This window comes from Trichechus manatus, unplaced genomic scaffold (assembly GCF_000243295.1).
Source record: "Trichechus manatus latirostris isolate Lorelei unplaced genomic scaffold, TriManLat1.0 scaffold00075, whole genome shotgun sequence".
NCBI classification, from domain to species: domain Eukaryota; kingdom Metazoa; phylum Chordata; class Mammalia; order Sirenia; family Trichechidae; genus Trichechus; species Trichechus manatus.
The window spans coordinates 7,936,011-7,955,278 of NW_004444011.1; the positions used below are offsets into that span (position 1 = coordinate 7,936,011).

General features: G+C 37.3%; 1 protein-coding gene across 2 annotated transcripts in view; it reads left to right on the plus strand.

Annotated features, from left to right (window-relative positions):
* The window catches only part of NEBL (nebulette), a 510,414-nt gene that overhangs the window by 422,006 nt on the left and 69,140 nt on the right, over nt 1–19,268 (plus strand). Inside the window, exons 14-17 of one of the 2 annotated variants that reach the window (XM_004380542.2) lie at nt 277–384; nt 6,555–6,665; nt 9,187–9,297; nt 14,778–14,888. The exons of the other annotated variant lie outside the window; for it this stretch is intronic. Coding sequence (XP_004380599.1) covers nt 277–384; nt 6,555–6,665; nt 9,187–9,297; nt 14,778–14,888 — 441 coding nt within the window. The remainder of the gene's footprint in view (nt 1–276; nt 385–6,554; nt 6,666–9,186; nt 9,298–14,777; nt 14,889–19,268) is intronic. 2 annotated transcript variants of the gene reach the window in all.

Consider the following 19,268-nt stretch of genomic DNA (forward strand, 5'->3'; position numbering starts at 1 on the left):
AGATAAGCCCAGCTATTTGATAAAATATATAAGGCCTAGAACTACATTATTTAGTAGTTCTAAATTATTTTTATCACCTCAGGAAATTTTATATATTACCTGCTTACTTTCTTTGTATGACATTAACCCTGGGGAACCCAGTGACTGACCTAAATGGTCAGAATATTGATTTTAAAAAATAGGATGATTAATTTTAGATGTATATTTATTTTACGTTGCTCTATTGATATAAAGACTTTTGAGATTCATATATGTTTTCTACTTTTTTCAATCAAGGTTAAATACAAAGACAAATATGAAAAAAACAAGGGAAAATCAATGCTTGAATTTGTGGAGACACCATCTTATCAAGCTTCAAGGGAGGCTCAAAAGATGCAAAGTGAGGTGGGTCACTTTGGTTTGTTATCAATTGTTTAACACATAGTTGATTTTTTTTCATTTGAAAGGAACAGTAACGTGATTTTGAATGCCCAGTGGGTCTAGAGGAAAACACAAAGCTGGGAAGGTTCAGGGATCTGCAGCTTAGACCAAGCACACCACTGCTGAGGATCTTGTCCAGGTCATTGGGTTTCTCTGTCCCTTACTTTTTCTCATTTGGAAAATTGGGATGCCAGGCCAGATGAGCTCTTAAAGTTTCTCTCAGCTCTAACATTCCATAATTATAAAATTGATGCTTCAAGTTGTATCAGTATAAAACTATGATGAGTAGATAAAAACTAGAAAGAAAATGAAGATCTGGGTTTTTTTGTTTTTTTGGTTTTTTTGCAGTGATAGTGGAACTAACATTTAGCAAATATGTATTCTGTGCTAGGTGATATGCTAAGTACTTTATATACGTCGTCTTATTTAATCATCAGAATGATGAAGCTAGGTAGGCATCATCCCAAAATTTATAAATGCATCCACCGAAATCAAGTGTCTTAGCTAAAAGTACACATTCAGTAAATGCCAATGTTTTAGGTCCTGGTCAAAATTATGAATTATTCCCTTATCTCTGTTAGATTATTTAATCAATTCCTTCCCCTATGCCCCCACCCACCAAAAAAAGTAACATAGAAGTTTTAAAACATCAAAGGCAGAGTTTGTTAAGAGTATTTTCTACCTATCCATTTTATTTTCTACTTAAAATAATGCTAAGTAACATCCAGCTATTCCCCACACTGGTTTTTCTTTATCTCAGTGAGATTTGTTGTTCTTTTTTTTTTTTTTCTTTTTTCCCACTTGTTGGGGGTCTGTTTTGTCTGCAGCCCCCACCCAAATTCTGTGGATACAATGGGCTGCTACTTTGAAGGACAAAAACAGTGGGTAGTAGTTTCAGTGGTCTATGTACATGTTGTACACGGGGTCGCTATGAGTCATAACCGAACTTGAAGGCACCTAACAACAGCAAAAACAGTATCAGTTGCAGCCCCATTGCTTCACTCTAGGTGGCATACGGGTTAAGAGCTCAGCTGCTAACCAAAAGATCAGCAGTTGGAATCCACCAGCTGCTCCTTGGAAACCCTATAGGGCAGTTCTACTCTGTACTATGGCGTCGCTATGAATCAGAATCAACTCATTGGCAACGGGTTTGATTTTTGGTTTTATGCTCCATGACCATCTATTCTCAAATAACATCTTTGAAACGGGGAAAGTTTGATTTCTGGACAAAAATGTTTCCATTTTTCGTTGAAATATTGTAATTCATCTTCCTGAGAAAAGGGCATACAGGTATTACTGAGGCTTGTTTAATGGTCAAAGTTGGTTAATTTAATCTTCAAGAGAAGAGAAAATAATAGCTTCTGTTTTTCATGTGGCTTACCTTCTTAAGCCTGTAAAGGAGAATTTGACCAAGAACAGTCAGGTAAGTATTTTAACTAAATTAGTCTTTTAATGGGAGAACTTGTCTGCATTTAGAGAACACATCCTTTAAATTAAAACAAACAAACAAACAAAAAAAAACAGTTGCCATCTAGTCGACCCCTACTCACAGTGACCGTGTGTGTCAGAGTAGAACTGTGCTCCACAGACTTTTCAATGGCTAATGTTTTGGAAGTAGATAACCAGGCCTTTGTTCAGAGGTGCCTCTGGGTGGACTCAAGCCTCCAACCTTTTGGTTAGCAGCTGAGTGTGTTCACCGTTTACACCACCAGGGAACACATCCTCTACATCCTCTTTGTTTTCTTCCATTGCAGTGAGTACTTTGGCAGGGGCAAGAGACAGATTTCCAATTCATTTCACCCTGTTTTAGAGGAATAATGTGGCAGTTGTCACTGCTCTACAGTCCAGAGAAATATTTCTACTTTCATGAGCTGCTGTGGTGCTTTCACTTAGTTGGTTCTCTGGAAGTTTAAGACTGTATGGAAGACATAGGGATCAAAAATTACTTCGCTGTTCTAAAAACAGGTTCAAGAGGGTGGTATCAGCCTTTCAGGTTTGCCCTAATCTTACCCAGGCCCTCTCAAGCCTCCATCTCCGCTTATCTCTTTCCCTGCTCTTTGATCTTGAATAACATATATACCCATGCTGAAGACCCCTTTATCTTTCTGGCCTCGTGGTTCCTTGGTTTTTTCCTACTGTAATTGGTTTACTTTCCTCTCATCAGCAAATCCTGGAACTTATAATTCATGATTAATATACTCTAATACAGAGTTTATGATTTACAAATAACTATTTTATGATCTGAGATTTTAAATCCCCATCTTTCAAGGTAGTCTCTCTTTTCTTCACCCAACTTATTCTCTCGATCCTGCTGAATGTGCCCTTTGTCATTAAGATGATGCCAACTTCCTGGACCCTTTGGTTTTCCCAGGCTATTTTCTTTCTGACTTAACTGTGCTTTCCTCTTCACTTTGAACTTCAGATCCACCCTGTGAAATGGGGTCTGATCATCCCTTTCTTAGGGCTAAGGAGTTTAAGCCATTTAATTTAGCCAAGGTAGTGTTGTTGGCTAGTCGTGGGGCTGGGACTTAAACTTAGCTGTTGAGCCTCCAGATTCTGAACTATATTTAGGTTTCACTGTCCAGCTCTTGCTCCTGGTCCCTGGGTTTTCACCAATAATCATGCCTCCTACTTTATTGAGATACTGAACTTTTACAGTTTTCTTCTATGCAGCCCCAGGCCGTTGTTATTTTAGTATTTGTGTTACACTTTTCATTGTCTTATTCACAGAGTGGGGAGCATTCCCTTCTTCTCTCTCCTTCTGTTTGATTCTCTATACTTTCTCTTCTGACTATCATATTTCCTCTCTCCTTCTATAGGGTTGTTATGAGTCAAAATCAACTCATTGGTAATGGTTTTTTTTTTTTTTTCCCCTTTATCCCTTGTGGAGGTGGTACTCAAACTCTTCTGTGGATAAGTTACTTGGGAAGCTTGTTTGAAATGCATATTCCCAGGTTGCTGCCTCAGGAGAGTGTGCTTCAGTAGGTCTTGCTGTGCAGTCCTGTTGCCATCAAGTTGATTATTCCGACTCATAGCGACCCTATGGGACAGAGTAGAACAGCCCCATAAGGTTTCCAAGGAGAGGCTGGTGAATTTGAACTGCCGACCTTTTTGGTTAGCAGCCTGAGCTCTTAACCACTGTGCCACCAGGGCTCCACCTAGGTCTTGCTGTAGAGCCTGGGAATCATGTTTTAACAAGTATCGCAGGAGCTTCTGATGTAGGTGGCCCTGGGACAACACTTTGAGAAGCACTAACTCATTGAAGGAATCTAATATTCTCGAAACTTAAAACCATAAAAATCATGTCCTTCTGTTTCTCAAAGAATCATTGGACAAACAAAGTAGACCAAGTTGCCTTTATTTGCATAAAACCCACAGCTAATTTTTTTTTCCATTGTGAATGGACCCTCAAAAGCAAAAAGATTACCCAAGCCGAATTTCACCATCCTAACTGGTAGTAACTTTTAAAGATACTCTTAGCACTGAAAAAAGAGCTATGGTTTCTGCATATATATGCATCCTTATGTAGATCTTGAAAGTCCAATGTGACTAGCAGTTTGTTTTTACTGTTACTTGTCTACATGATACAAAAGGAAAATTTAAAAAAAAAAGTCAAGTGAATGAATTAATTGCTTTTGATCGGCTGTTTCGACAGGTGTAAATAGTACAGGTATAAATAGCTTTAATGCTTAACAGTGGTTGTACATTTTGTTGTATGTTGGGGGATTAATTTAAATTGGAACTCCTGTGAGCCTTTTGTTAATATTGGCTTTTAATTTTTGCTATTCTGCTTTCTGGTATTGTCACAGCAGTGAATTACCCTTTGTAAATGGTGAGATGTGTTTTCATTTTAATTATAGCCATTGGCTATTAGCTTTTTAGGCTTGGCAATTACAGTTTTGCTCAGCAGGGCTTGAAGAGAGAGATCTTCAAATAGAAAATAGCTTTGGACCAAGTTTATACTCTAAATGCTAAAAAAAACTTAGACAAATGTGATGTGAAAGTTGTCATTAAATATAGGGTCAATAAAGTAGATACAAAGAGAACCGTCTATCTTAGAGGTGGTTTTTATTCTTAAGAGGTAGACTTAACTGTAATGTTCTTGAGGACCCTCATAACATGTAAAGCTAAATATGATCTCGTGAAAAGCCACTACTGTTTTTGTAATGGCCTCTAATTATGCTTATCTCACTTTCTTTTTATGCCAGATATGTGTTCAGTGTGTTTTTTAGAGGAAATCTCTAAAAGTGGCTTTTAACATTTTTTTTGTCTTGTTTCACAAATATAGCTCTCCTTTCAAAAAACAGACCAAAGATTTTTGCTTTTTCTGTTTATATATTGGTCAGTTCCAGTTCATGATCAACCTTCCTTAATGACTTTCTTCAGTAAAATAGTATTTTTCAGAGAAGAGATTTTTTAAATGAAATATCTGATTTAAATCTGTCATCTGTCTGTCTGTCTAGCTAATTAGTTAGCTATATACACACACACATTTGAAATCTGGAGATTCCCTGTATTCAGCCTTTTATTATCTTGCTTAGTTCCACATAAAGAAGACAGTTTCTCATCATTGTTCTTTGGTGTATCTGTATATCCTTTCATTCAGGATGTTCTCAGTACAGCTTATTAGCTTTGTTAGACTTTAGTATTTACAAACTACCCACGTGGCCTTTCTTTGTGGCTTTACACACATTATTTGTCAAATAACTGTATGTCAAGTATCAAGTGAGGCGACAACAATCTTCTCTTATCCTCATGGTTTTGAAAATCTATTTATATATTACCTACCTCTGTAATAAATATGGAAACTCTGGTGACATAGTGGTTAAGAGCCATGGCTGCTAACCAAAAGGTTGGCAGTTTGAATTCACCAGGTGCTCTTTGGAAACTATGGGGCAGTTCTGCTCTGTCCTATAGGGTCGCTATGAATTGGAATCGACTTGATGGCAACAGGTTTGGTTTTTTTTCTTTTTGGTAATAGGTGTGAAATGAGCCTGGAAATAACTTCCCACTTTGCATTAATGAAAATCTCATGCAGAATTCGTTTTTATCATCTTTATGATGCAATTTGAATAAAATACTTGGCTGGTAAAATTTGGGCCCTTGTTTGTCAAGTAGGAGCCCTGGTTGCTCAGTGATTAGGTGCTCAGCTGCTAACCAAAAGTTCAGTGGTTTGAACCTACAACCACTCTGTGGGAGAAAGATGTGGCAGTCTGCTCCTTGAAAACACTATGGGGCAGTTCTGCTCTGTCCTATAGGGTAGGTATGAGTCGGAATCAACTTGACAGCAGTTGGTTTTTTTGGGTTTGTCAGGTAAATTGCACATGAACAGATACTTTTGTAATTTTGAGAGATTATAGTCATAAAGCATGCATTGCCATTGATTTTCAAATCGTTAGCTCAAAGGCCAGAATTTAGAGACCCATAGCTGAAAGGTGGCAAACAGTGTCAAAGGGGCAGGGAGGGGTGTGGATTTAAGCCTTCTGCAGTCACTGTCAGCAGTCCCCTTTCATTTCTTGTTATGAATGTACCTGAAAAACCATATATCAGGTTCGAGATAAGATTCTCCTCGCAATGTAACTTAATTCATATTAAACTCCATAGATTGTAGAAAAACATTCTCAATGGTAAAAATTCATTAAAGGAAAATAACCACCTCCTCAGCCCCCATTACATTTTAGAAATGGCCTGACAGAGAGAGAGAGAGAGAGAGAGAGATGGTGGGGACATGCTACTTTGGTTTGCCCAGGCTTCTGTGCCACCAGATTTTCTTCCAGTGGGTGGTTTCACCCCCTGACTGGATTGCTTCCCTTTTGAGTGAACTAAGTAGGTGACCCAATCAGATAGCCAATTTGATTGGTTCTCTTCCCAAAATATCATGATGTTAAATATTCACAGACAAATTAAGATGCCAAGCAGCCTCACTCAGAATGCTATGCCAGAGGGAGGGAGGACCTGATGATTTGACTTCGGTTTGGTTGAATTCTAGACTTTATGATAAACCCAGAATTGTTTATTACTTATGAAAAATCCAGAATTATTTTTCTGTTGTTCTGGGAACTCTTGTTTTAATACCTTTCATTTGTCACTAATATTTCCTAAATTTAAAATTATTATGTTGTTTTATTTAATAGAAAGTTTACAGAGAAAATTTTGAGAAGGAAATTAAAGGAAGGTCATCATTGGATTTAGACAAGACTCCAGAATTTTTACATGTAAAGTACATCACCAACCTTCTGAAGGAGGTATGATCCTTCTGTTTATTATTAGAGGTCTCAAAAGAGAAGTAAATAAAAAACCTAGGAAATATTTATTCTTAACAATTCTCAACAAACTCGGTGTTTGTGATATTAACCCCTTAACTCTTCCTCTTATTTTGACCTTTACTTATAAAGTTTTGTATTTTCATAAAAAAAGGAAAATGTGTGTTAATGTTTCCATTTACAGTTGCAGGAAGAAATTATCCAGATTTTATGGAAGAACTTGAAAAATATATATTCTGATTTTATACTTTGGCTGTAGTTCAGAAGTTTTATAAGTAGTTTGTTTTATAGCTTTATAGGAGTTAGTTTTTAAAAAATATTTTGAATATAGGTGGGGCAAGCTTGTTTCTTTCAAGTTGTGGTATTGTAAAAATGTATATAAGAACCAGCTTTTTCTGCAGATTCTCTGTGGACATTTGATATCGGAAATGAGGTGATCACATGTGAAGGTCTAGAAAAATGGTACATTATTTATAAAAGGTTTATGTTCTAACAAGGGAAAATAATATATTTAGCATACAGAACATAGGAACACATATTCATTTTTTCATTTTAATTTATTCTCAAGGGGATTTTACTTCCAAATTTAAAGCTGCATTTAGGCTCACAATTAATATATTACATTTGTTGACTATTAGCCCTCAAATCCAACATTTAAACATAATCATGCTCACAGTCCATCCCTTTAAGAGTTTTCTTTCAATGGCTGAAAAATAGCTTGGATGTCTTCTAACTGCTTGACGAGATTATCTTTACGTTAAGGGAAAACGTTAGACGACTTCAGTTCATCATGAATTTTTGAACTGAAGAAACTGTTCCTGAAAAAATTGTCTTAAACCAGTGAAATAAATTAGGATATAATTAAAGCTCTATAGAGTTGTGTGATCATGAACTTCTTTAATAAGAAAATGGCAACTGGCCTTTACCATCTAACTGCCTTTCGAAATTTAATGTGATTCACTGTTGTTTGTATGTTTGCTGAAATAGACATGTAGTTTATGAAAGAGTTCTCTTGCTACTCTACATTTACTCACTTTCAGTTCCTATAAATTTTCCGAAAGCTGAAACATTGTCATTTGAGGAATGGGATGGTCAGGAAGCAAAAAATCATCTACATCCTTTCTCTTGGGGACCCTCTGGTTCAAGTCCAGTAGAATTTTTCACCCCTACTGATAATATCAAGTTTTATAATGAGAATTGTTTTCTCCCTGGGTTGGAGGTCAAATATAGCTATCATTTCAATCAAATGGCAACTTCCTAATACTGTCATTTTCCATTTAAAAAATATGCACTATTTATATGATTTTTATAAAGGGGAATTGTTTCCTCATTTACATACAAGTGACAATGTGAGATCTATTTTGAGATCCATGAGTGACTTTTAATATACATGCTGTTGCATTTTTTCTTGATTGTAAGTTTCCTTTCTACATGGAAGCATTTAGCTTTAAATTGACTTTATGTAGTTTTCTCTTTATGGTTTTTTACATTCGCACTGCTTTTTAGAGCATTCGAAGTATCATTTTATTCTTCATTTCATTTGATTCCCCCAATTGCTCTTGGACACTGGCAGAGCAAGTATTTTTGTTTTCATTTTGCCAGTGTTGAAATCAAGGCTCAGTTACTTAAAGTCCTCCTGGAGATCACATGACTAAATAAGTGAAGGGACTATGATCTCCACTCGGTCCTTTGACTCTAGAGCTCTTTCCAAAATTACATACAAGTTATTGCAATAGCCAGTAGGCTATCAGTTAAACAGAGGACCAGCTAATTTAATTATACTGGACAAAGAAAATAACATGAGATGAACCTTTTTGTTTCATCTTCTATCTGGCAAGTTAGTTAAAATGCAACTTAGTTGAATGGGAATAAGATTTATATTGTTTTCACAACGCAGTTACTAAGAAACAGTTATTACAAAATTAACAAGAAAGCAAGTTATATATAATTATTAATGTAGGACATTTGGATCTACTTAAAATCAAATATTAAAAGAGATGAAGTTCTAAACTCTATCAGCAATCTGTAGGAAATTATTTGGTTTTTCAAGTTTTTTAATATAATGGAACCTTATTTATTAAAAAAAAAAACTTTGGCTACATCAATCCTTTTGATTTTGTAATTTTTTATTCTTTTTCAACTATGTTCTTTGGGTGATTCATGTTTTATAGACAGTTTTTAAAAAAATATTTCAAATAGTAAGAGGCATGTATGCCTAAGATCTTCCTTACCATTTAAAGGAAAGCATCTTTTAAAAAAAATCCAGTATGGTACCAAAACATATCAGAAGAAAGGGTAAAAGGAAAAAGACTGATAATATTGGAAGCCACTCTAAACATGATTAGAGGAAAAAATAAAGTTTCTATAGGAAATAAGGAGCATGATGCTCAACAATCTGATTTATTCTTTCTAGAAATATGTTTTTCTTCTATATCCCTGGAAAACATGTAAAACAGTGCGTCAGATAAAATAAGTATTGAACTGTAATATTCTTGTCTCATAGAAGGAATATAAGAAAGATTTGGAAAATGAAATAAAAGGGAAAGGAATGGATCTTAATTCAGAAGTTCTTGATATTCAAAGAGCAAAACGAGCATCTGAAATGGCTAGTGAGGTGAGTATATTTATTTACAACTTAGAATGTATGAATAGTCAACTCATTTCTTTATCTGTAAATCTTTCCAATAGATTATACATGTGCCACAACTTTTACGTGTAGATGATTACAAGCTGCTGTGTTCTATCAGTCTTTTCCTAGTCAGTGAATTAAAAAAAAAAAAAAAAGATGCTCACTATCCCTTTTCTATGTAGTATTTTAAAAAAAGGCCATTTCCTCATTTTAGAGAAAATCTGTATAAGAAAATAATTCATATGTAGTTAATAACCCATTGCCATTGAGTTGCGACTCAGAGCGACCCTATAGGACAGAGTAGAACTGTCCCATAGGGCTTCCAAGGAGTGACTGGTGGATTCGAACTGCTGACTTTTTGGTTAGCAGCCAAGCTCTTAACCACTGCGCCACGAGGGCACCATGTAGATAATATGCAAACTAAAATCATTCCATAAGACTGAATTTGATCATTTAAGCACATGAAGGTGGAAGACTGGGAATGTACGCAGACATGGTCTATCAGCAACTCAGTTATAAAGCTCACATACTCTGCTGGTCATAATCCAGTGACTCTCCCAGGCCTGGCTTAGACTGCTGAATGAACCAAGCCAAACGTCTTTATTAAACAAAAGTGGCTGTTGCTTACTTCATGAGAACTTTATAAGAAGGAATGAAATATCTCTGAGGTGCTTTCAGTCCTTTAATCCTTATGTTTTATCATCGCTTTGGTGTTAAATAATGTCTTTGTGCTTTGAGGGGAATCTAGTTGAATTTAGCAATGAGAAAATTAAAGTTTCACCCCTGTATGTTATTACTGTGGTGATGGTGATGTTGATCACCCTGTTAGTTAGGTTGAAAATGATAGAAACCCAACTTAACTTGTGGTAAGCAACAAAAGAAATTTATTGGTTTATGGAATGGAAAAGTTTCGAGGTTAGGCTTGCTTCAGGTTGGAATTCAGGTGATGTCATTGTCTCGCTTTCTTTTCGTCACTCAGTGTTGTTGTCTTCTCTTTTGGCTTCACTCTTGGAAGGCTGTTTCCATGTGGTAGCCCCTTTTAACAACTTGATAACTAATTTCTACAGCTAGCAATCCCAGTGGGCAGTGAGCATGTTTTCTGATAACTCCAGTTAAAGAATGTCATTGGATCAACCTCAGTCATATGCCTACTCCTGACCCAATCATTGTGTCCTAGAGTGGGGGAGTATAATATGCTAATTGGCCTAGTATGGGTCTAATGGCCACTCATTTGTTTAGTTAACTTCCTGTGTAGTTTAACAAAGTGTTAGAGGTATAAACTATTCTAAATCGTTAATGTGTGTTTTTTTAATTTACATTCAGCCGTAGCCATGTTAATGAGTTTAAATAAGTTAGAGGGAATATTAAAAATACTTTAATACAATTAAAAATATATATAGGGAGTAGAAAGGAGGTAGAAATCAACCCAACCCAAAGTATATGGATTAGGAGCAGTGAGAGGTGATTCCCCAAAAGAATATTGTGGAACTCTTTGCGAGAAGAGGGGAAATGGATCTGGTCTGGTGAAAAGAACAGATGTCTACTGTGATGCCTTTGGCTAATGTTGTCATTATGTGATCCCTTCTCTACAAATTCTTCTGTTATGGTGATATGTTTAGTCCACATTCAGAGTAAAATCTTGTAATAACTTGTCACTAACATTTGGAAAAATCCTCAATGGCGGAGACCAGCCAAATGCAGTTGAATAACAGGATGGTGACAGGAACAGCAATAAATTGAGGCTTGTCAGTTGGTTGTACTGTGGTGGCTTGCGTATTGCTGTGATGCTGGAAGTTATGCTACTGGTATTTCAAATACCAGCAGGGTCACCCATGATGGACAGGTTTCAGTGGAGCTTCCAGACTAAGACAGACTAGAAAGAAGGACCTGGCAGTTTACTTCTGAAAAAATTGGCCAGTGAAAACCTTATGAATAGCAATGGAACATTGTCTGGTATAGTTGCTGGAAGATGAGCCCCTCAGGTTGGAAGGCACTGAAAATACACCTGGGGAAGAGCTGCCTCCTCAAAGTAGTTGACCTTAATGACACAGATGGAGTAAAACTTTTGGGACCTTCATTTGCTGAGGTGGCACGACTCAAAATGAGAAGACCCAGTTGCAACATCCATTAATAACAGGAACATGAAATATACGAAGTAGAAATCTAGGAAAATTGGAAATTGTCAGAGATGAAGTGGGCCACATGAAGATCAGTATCCTAGGTATTAGTGAGCTAAAATGGACTGGTATTAGCCATTATGAATCAGACAGTCATATGGTCTACTATTCTGGGAATAAGAAATTGAATAGTAATGGCATCGCATTCATCATCAAAAAGAACGTTTCAAGATCTATCTTGAAGCACAATGCTGTCGGTGATAGGATAATATCCATACACCTACAAGGAAGACCAATTAATATGACTATTAGTCAAATTTATGCACCAACCACTAATACCAAAGATGAGGAAATTGAAGATTTTTACCAACTTCTGCAGTCTGAAATTGATCAAACATGCAATCAAGACTCATTGATAATTACTGGTGATTGGAACGTGACAGTTGGAAACAAAGAAGGCTCTGTAGTTGGAAAATATGGCCTTGGATAGAAACGATGCTGGAGATCACATGATAGAATTTTGTAAGACCAATGACTTCTTCATTGTAAATACCTTTTTTCAACAACGTAAATGGTGACTATACACGTGGACTTGCCAGATGGAATACACAGGAATCAGATCAATTACATCTGTGGAAAGAGATGATGGAGAAACTCAATATCATCAGTCAGGACAAGGCCAGGGACTGACCGACTGCAGAGCAGACCATTCATATGCAAGTTCAAGTTGAAGCTGAAGAAAATTAGAGCAAGTCCAAGGGAGCTGAAATATGAACTTGAGTATATCCCACCTGAATTTAGAGACCATCTCAAGAATAGATTCGACTCACTGAACACTAATGACTAAAGACCAGATGAGTTGTGGAATGACATCAAGGACATCATACATGAAGAAAGCAAAAGGTCATTAAAAAGACAGGAAAGAAAGAAAATACCAAAATGAATGTCAGAAGAGACTCTGAAACTTGCTTTTGAAAGTAAAATAGCTAAAGCAAACAGAAGAAATGATGAAGTAAAAGAGCTGAATAGAAGATTTCAGAGGGAGGCTCGAGAAGACGCAATGAAATGTGCAAAGACCTGGAGTTAGAAAAACAAAAGGGAAGAACACACTTGGCATTTCTCAAACCGAAAGAACTGAAGAAAAAATTCAAACCTTGGGTTGCAACACTGAAAGATTCTGTGGGGAAAATATTGAATGACGCAGGAAGCATCAAAAGAAGATGGAAAGAATACACCGAGTCACTGTACCAAAAAGAATTGATTGACGTTCAGCCATTTCAAGAGGTAGCATATAATCAAAACTGATGGTACTGAAGGAAGAAGTCCAAGCTGCACTGAAGGGAATGGTGAAAAACAAGGCTCCAGGAATTGACGGAGTACCAATTGATATGTTTCCACAAACGGATGCATCTCTGGAGGTGCTCACTTGTCTATGCCAAGAAATTTGGAAGACAGCTACCTGGCCGACTAACTGGAAAAAATCCACAATTGTGCCCATTCCAAAGAAGGGTGATGCACCAGAATGCAGAAATTATTGAACAATATCATTAATATCCCACACAAGTAAAATTTTGCTGAAGATCATTTAAAGGTGGTTGTAGCAGTACATCAACAGGGAACTGCCAGAAGTTCAAGCCAGATTCAGAAGAAGACGTGGAACAAGGGATATCATTACTGACGTCAGATGGATCCTGGATGAAAGCAGAGAATGCCAGAAAGATGTTTACTTACGTTTTATTGACTATATAAAGGCATTCGACTGTGTGGATCATAAAAAATTATGGATAACACTGTGAAGAATGGGAATTCCAGAACACTTAGTTGTGCTAATGTGGAACCTGTTCATAGACCAAGAGGCAGTTGTTCAAACAGAACAAGAGGATACGGGGCGGTTTAAAGTTAGGAAAGGTGTATGTCAGGGTTGTATCCTTTCACCATATAATCTGAGAAACTGGACTGTATGAAGAAGAATGCTTCATCAGGATTGGAGGAAGACTCTTAACAGCCTTCGATATGCAGATGACACAACCTTGCTTGCTGACAGTGAAGAGCACTTGAAGCACTTACTGATGAAGATCAAGGACTACAGCCTTCAGTATGGATTACACCTCAACATAAAGAAAACAAAAATCTTCACAACTGGATCAATAAGCTACATCATGATAAACGGAGAAGAGATTGAAGTTGTTAAAGATTTCATTTTACTTTGCTCCACAATCAACACCCATGTAAGAAGCAGCTAAGAAATCAAATGATGTATTACATTGGGCAGATTTGCTGCAGAAGACCTCTTTAAAGTGCTCAGAAGCAAAGATGTCATTTTGAGGACCTGACCCAAGCCATGGTATTTTCAATTGTCTCATGCATGCAAAAGCTAGAATATGAATAAGGAAGACTGAAGAAGAATTACACTTTTGAATTATGGTATTGGCAAAGAATGTTGAATATACCATGGACTGCTAAAAGAACAAACAAATCTGTCTTGGAAGAAGTACAGCCAAAATGCTCCTTAGAAGAGAGGATAGTGAGACTTCACCTCATGTACTTTGGACATGTTATCAGGAGGAATCAGTCCCTGAAGAAGGATATCATACTTGGTACAGTAGAGTGTCAGCAAGAAGGAGGAAGACCCTACACAAGATGGATTGACACAGTGGCTGCAACAATGGGCTCAAGCATAACAACGATTGTGAGGATGGAGCAGGACCCCGCAGTGTCTCGTTCTGTTGTACGTAGGGCGGCTATGAGTTGGCACTGACTCATTGGTACCTAACAACAGCAACTACAGAAGGAAGGACGGCTGTGGTATATAGCAATGAAAGATCAGCATAAACTCTCAGTTACTGAGTTCCCACTCTGAGCTGGGCACTACGCTGTATGCTTTCTCATTTATCCTCACAGTGATCCTGCATGGAGGTATTATTACCCACATTTTTAGATGAATAAACCAAGGCTCAGAAATGTTAAGAAACATTCCTAGCATCACACAGCTATTGAATGCTCTGGCCTCAAAGTTAGTCTTACTGCTCTCACATCAACCTATTTACAACCCCCTCCCTGGCACCCAGCTCCCAGCCCCAACATAATTGTCAGTGAAGATTCAAGCTTTGGCAGCTGCCTTTTTATAGCAAAAATCTTCAGAGCTTTATATTCCCTTTTTCAGTGAGAATAGAGATTATAGTTCTGAGCAGTTCAGAAAATTTAGTTTCTAGGTGATCATTCATAGCACAAGATGAGTTATGTTTTCTTTGTTTTTTAAATATGTTTAACCATTTTTCACTTTCATTGAATATGGATATGTGTTTGTCCACAGAGTATCTGAATGTTTTGTAATGTTGCCTTTTACAGAAAGAATACAAGAAAGACCTGGAGTCAATGATTAAAGGGAGGGGAATGCAAGTTGGCACTGACACCCTTGAAATACAGCGGGCCAAAAAAGCTTCAGATTTAGCTAGTGAGGTTAGTAGAGTGAATGGTGCAGACCTTGAAATTCATATTTTAGAACTTAGTGAATTGTATTAGCAACTGAATTGGTATGTGGACTTTCTCAAAGTTTTGTGACTAGTTTAACAGGTCTGAATCAAAATATTCCAAATCATCACGCTTATTTGAAAATTTATATTCAGTTTTTGTCATGCTAATATCCTTTAAGTATATTAAAGGAAACATGGGAAAAGGCATTTTAATGGAACACACACACACACTTTACCATATCCCCTTCTTTAGCAAATTTTGCATTCATCTCTTCTTGCTGGCTGTTGTTGAGTTGGCCTCTAACGCATAGCGACCCCATGCACAATGGAACAAAATGCTGCCCACTCCTGTGCCACGATCAGTTGCGGATCTTACTGTTATCCATAAGGCTTTCACTGGCTGATTTTTGGAAGTAGATTCTCAAGACTTCTTCCTAGTCCATCTTAATCTAGAAGCTCCACTGTAATCTGTTCAGCATCACAGCAACACACAAGCCTCCACTGACAGTTGGGTGGGTGGTGGCTGTGCATGAGGCGCAGCGGCCAGAAATTCTCAAGTGGAAGGCAAGAATTCCACCACAGAACCACCACTGCCCCCTGCATTAATCTAGGCTACTATAAATGTTTTCATACTGTTTTTCCCTTAAGGATAGATCATGGTGGTAGTGCCGTGTTATGCTATATAGAACAGGTATCTGATATTTATCTTTTCTTCGCATAGCTGTGTTTCCAACTTTCTGAATAGAACTGGAATGTCACCTGTTGAGACTGAGATGGCAATGATGACCTTCCCTGTGTGATTTGGGTGCATGTTCTCAGGATAGCCTCTGCTGACCCAGTCACCATGCCTGAAATTTCTATAATCAGTATTTTGGGTGGAGGTATTATATATCCTAAATGACCATGTTCTTCATCCAATAAGAACATTTTTTCCTCTTCATATAATACATGTAATTCGTGACAGGATGTGTCATGGATTGAATTGTGTCCCTCCAAAATATCTGTCAAGTTGGCTAGGCCATGATTCCCATTATTATGTGATTGTCCACCATTTTGTCATCTGATGTGATTTTCCTATGTGTTGTAAATCCTATCTCTATGATGTCAATGAGGTGGGATTATTGGAAATTATGTTAATGAGACAGGACTCGATCTACAAGATTAGGTTGCATTTTAAGCCAGTCTCTTTTGAGATATAAAAGAGAGAAGCGAGCAGAGAGATGGGGGACCTCACAGCACCAAGAAATAAGAGCTAGGAGAATAGCGTGTCCTTTGGGTCCGGGTTTCCTACGCTAAGAAGCTTCTCGACTGGGGAAGATTGATGACAAGGACCTTCCCCCAGAGCTGACAGAGAGAGAAAACGTTCCCCTGGAGCTGGCACCCTGAATTTGGACTTCTAGCCTCCTAGACTGTGAGAGAATCAATTTCTATTTGTTAAAGCCACTCACTTGTGTTATTTCTGTTATAGCAGCACTAGGTAACCAAGACAGGATGTTAATTTAGAAGTTTTGGATTAGATACCAAGACATGCTAGATATCAGATACCAAAGTTGTGAGAGCCAGACCATATGAATATTTCAAAGGAGGTACCCTAGAACTGGTTCTGTGCCTGTTGAACTCCTTCATCCATTTTGACAATATGAAAGGTCACTGGAGTGGACAGTATTTGGAAAGAGATGATTTTGTAAGAAGCATATATGAAGAGAAAGTTGGGTTGCAGTCATAAGGGGTACTTGCTAATTTAAAGCAAAGCTGGTTAAGTGGGGGCTTCAATGGGGCCACTCTAAGAGCTACTCTGTGACCCATGCAGTTAGGGGGAGCTGACTCAGGTTTGATTCACACCCAAGAAATGTGGAGGGTAAGAGACAGCTGATTAAGTGTTATTACTGTGTTGGTATCTACCTTCCATCCCAGGATTTGGCACTGGCCAGGGAAATGGGATTACCATGATTGAATTAGATAGAGGAATTAAGGATGTCATGTGACTCCTGGCCAAAAAAAGGTTCCAATAGTACTTTATTATGGTGACCTTCCCTGGGCTTCAAAGTATCTAGCAAGTAACTACTTACCTAATAACTATCAATCACTACTTAACAATTCTCAGAAAATTGTCTTATTATGAGGAGGGGGTTATGCCCAGTTCAAGGTACCGGATTGGAGGATGGGTATGGATTCAGGACTAGAGAAGAAGGTTTTGAAATCATCCTCACGGGAGTGAAAATTGAAGCTAAGAGAATGCATTTTTTCCTTGGAGGAAAAAAAATGTAGAAAGAACAGAAATTTTGTATTTCACACTTTTACCTAAGAGGCTTCTAAGCATATTCCTTTTATGGGAGGTTGTCATGTTTTAGTATTAAGTTCTGTCTGTAGTTTGTAGATTAGTTTATTCAAGAACATGCTGACTTAGATTCCTCTGTGTTCTCTGGGACTGTGTACTAGAAAAATAGTGCAAATTTAGTTACTGAGAACCTGGGGGAAAAATAGACTTAGAGGAATCAGCTCTATTATGGTTACATGTAGCCCAGACCAATTTTGGTGATGCTATTATCTTTGCAATCTAAAGGTCTCATTTGCATATAATAATAGCAATGTCTCATTTTGCCGAATTGGCAGGCTTTCAAATATTTTTCAACTAAAGATTGGGAACTTTGCAGTAAATTGCACATATAGATTGTTTTTAATATACAAAATTGATAGTTCAAGTAAAGTCAGTGTGGTATATTGTGTTACTAATGGCCCCCGATAGTTAAACCTTCCAGTATCTATGGGCTTGACCAAGTGACTTTCTTTAAGTCAGCGGGACACTAGGGAACTTGACTCAAGCAGAGGCTCTAAAAGCACTTGTGCATTGAGACTTACCCCTTGAATGCAGCTACCATCATGTTGTTGTTTTAAGTCTTCTAAGTTTTGGGGTGTTTGATTACACAGCAATGAATAGCTGATGCAGCTAGTGGCCTGTGTTGTCTCTTTGTGTCCTTGAGAATGCTTTTAGATTGGAAATTCATAGTGGAAAATTAAATGACATATTTCTACGATGGTTCCTTGGTGGTATCTATGCTCAATGCCTCAGTTTCTACATATATTGTCCTTCAAATGAGTGTTGTGTTTTTGCATTTTAAACAGATTTAACTAAAAACTGAGAGCATATTACATATGTGGTAAAAATAATGATTTTGAAAGTTATTTGAAAATATATGATTTTGAAAGTTAAAAATTATTACCTAAATTTTTATCCAGAAAAATGAAACTGAGAATGTAAATCAGTGAAAATAGGCAGGTTGATGAGTGGAAAATAGAAAAAAAAAAGAAAAAACCTGAGATTGAGATTTTTATTTATAACTATCTAAAGTCAGAACATCACAAGTAAGTAAACCAACATTTACTTCAGAGCAGAAATCTTACAAATCTAGATTATGTCAGCATAGCAGGAAATGACTGGGGAGAAATTTAATCGAATATAGTAAAAATTTTTCTTCTAGTAAATTTTTATTGAAGAATAACATACATACAGAAAATTGCACAGAAAAGTGTGCATCTTCCTGAATTTTATACTCACTAGTTTTTAAATGTGACAAGAGTATCTTAAAACATGTTGTGTCTGCCGTCAATTATGACTGTTTTGTAAGTAACATAGTCCAACTCAAGTTGGGTTAAACAAGCAAGCAATTTGTGATTGGCTGCTAACCTAAAGATTGACGGTTCGAACCTACGCAGAAGCCCCATGGAAGAAAGGCCTGGAGATCTGCTTCCATAAATATTACAGCCAAAAAAACCCTGTGGAGCAATTCTAGTCTGACACATGGGGTCGCCATGAGTCAGAATCAACTTGACAGCAGTGGGTTTTTTTTTTTTTTTTAAATCACTAAACAGTATAGGAATAGGTTTATCCTTAGGTGTGGCTCAATCTAGGGCTCTAACAATGTGATGAAGATTTACTTTCTGTCTTTCAGTTCTCAGGCAGGTTTTCTTGTATTTGCAAAGAGGCTGTCAGCAGCTCCAAGGGGCTACATCCTTCTTTATTCTTGTCCAGCAGGAAAGATAGACTCTCTTCTGATGTCTCCTGTAGAAAAAGAAATGTGTCCATCCCTGAACCAGTCATGATGGGTCAGGGTTGGGGTATAATGATTTATTTAAGCCCCACAGGGCCCAACAGCTTGGGCCAATCTTGCCCAAGCTGAATGATTTAGAATAGGAGAGCAGTGACTTTCCCAGTGTCAAATCAGGAAGCTATTGACAGGAAAAGAGGCTGTGGATTCCAGGGAAGCAACCAACAATTATTTACCACAGAGCAAAAGTTACAATTTTACAACCACATTTTACTGATATGTATCAGTTGTGTTATCAGTATACTAAAAAAAAAAAAAAA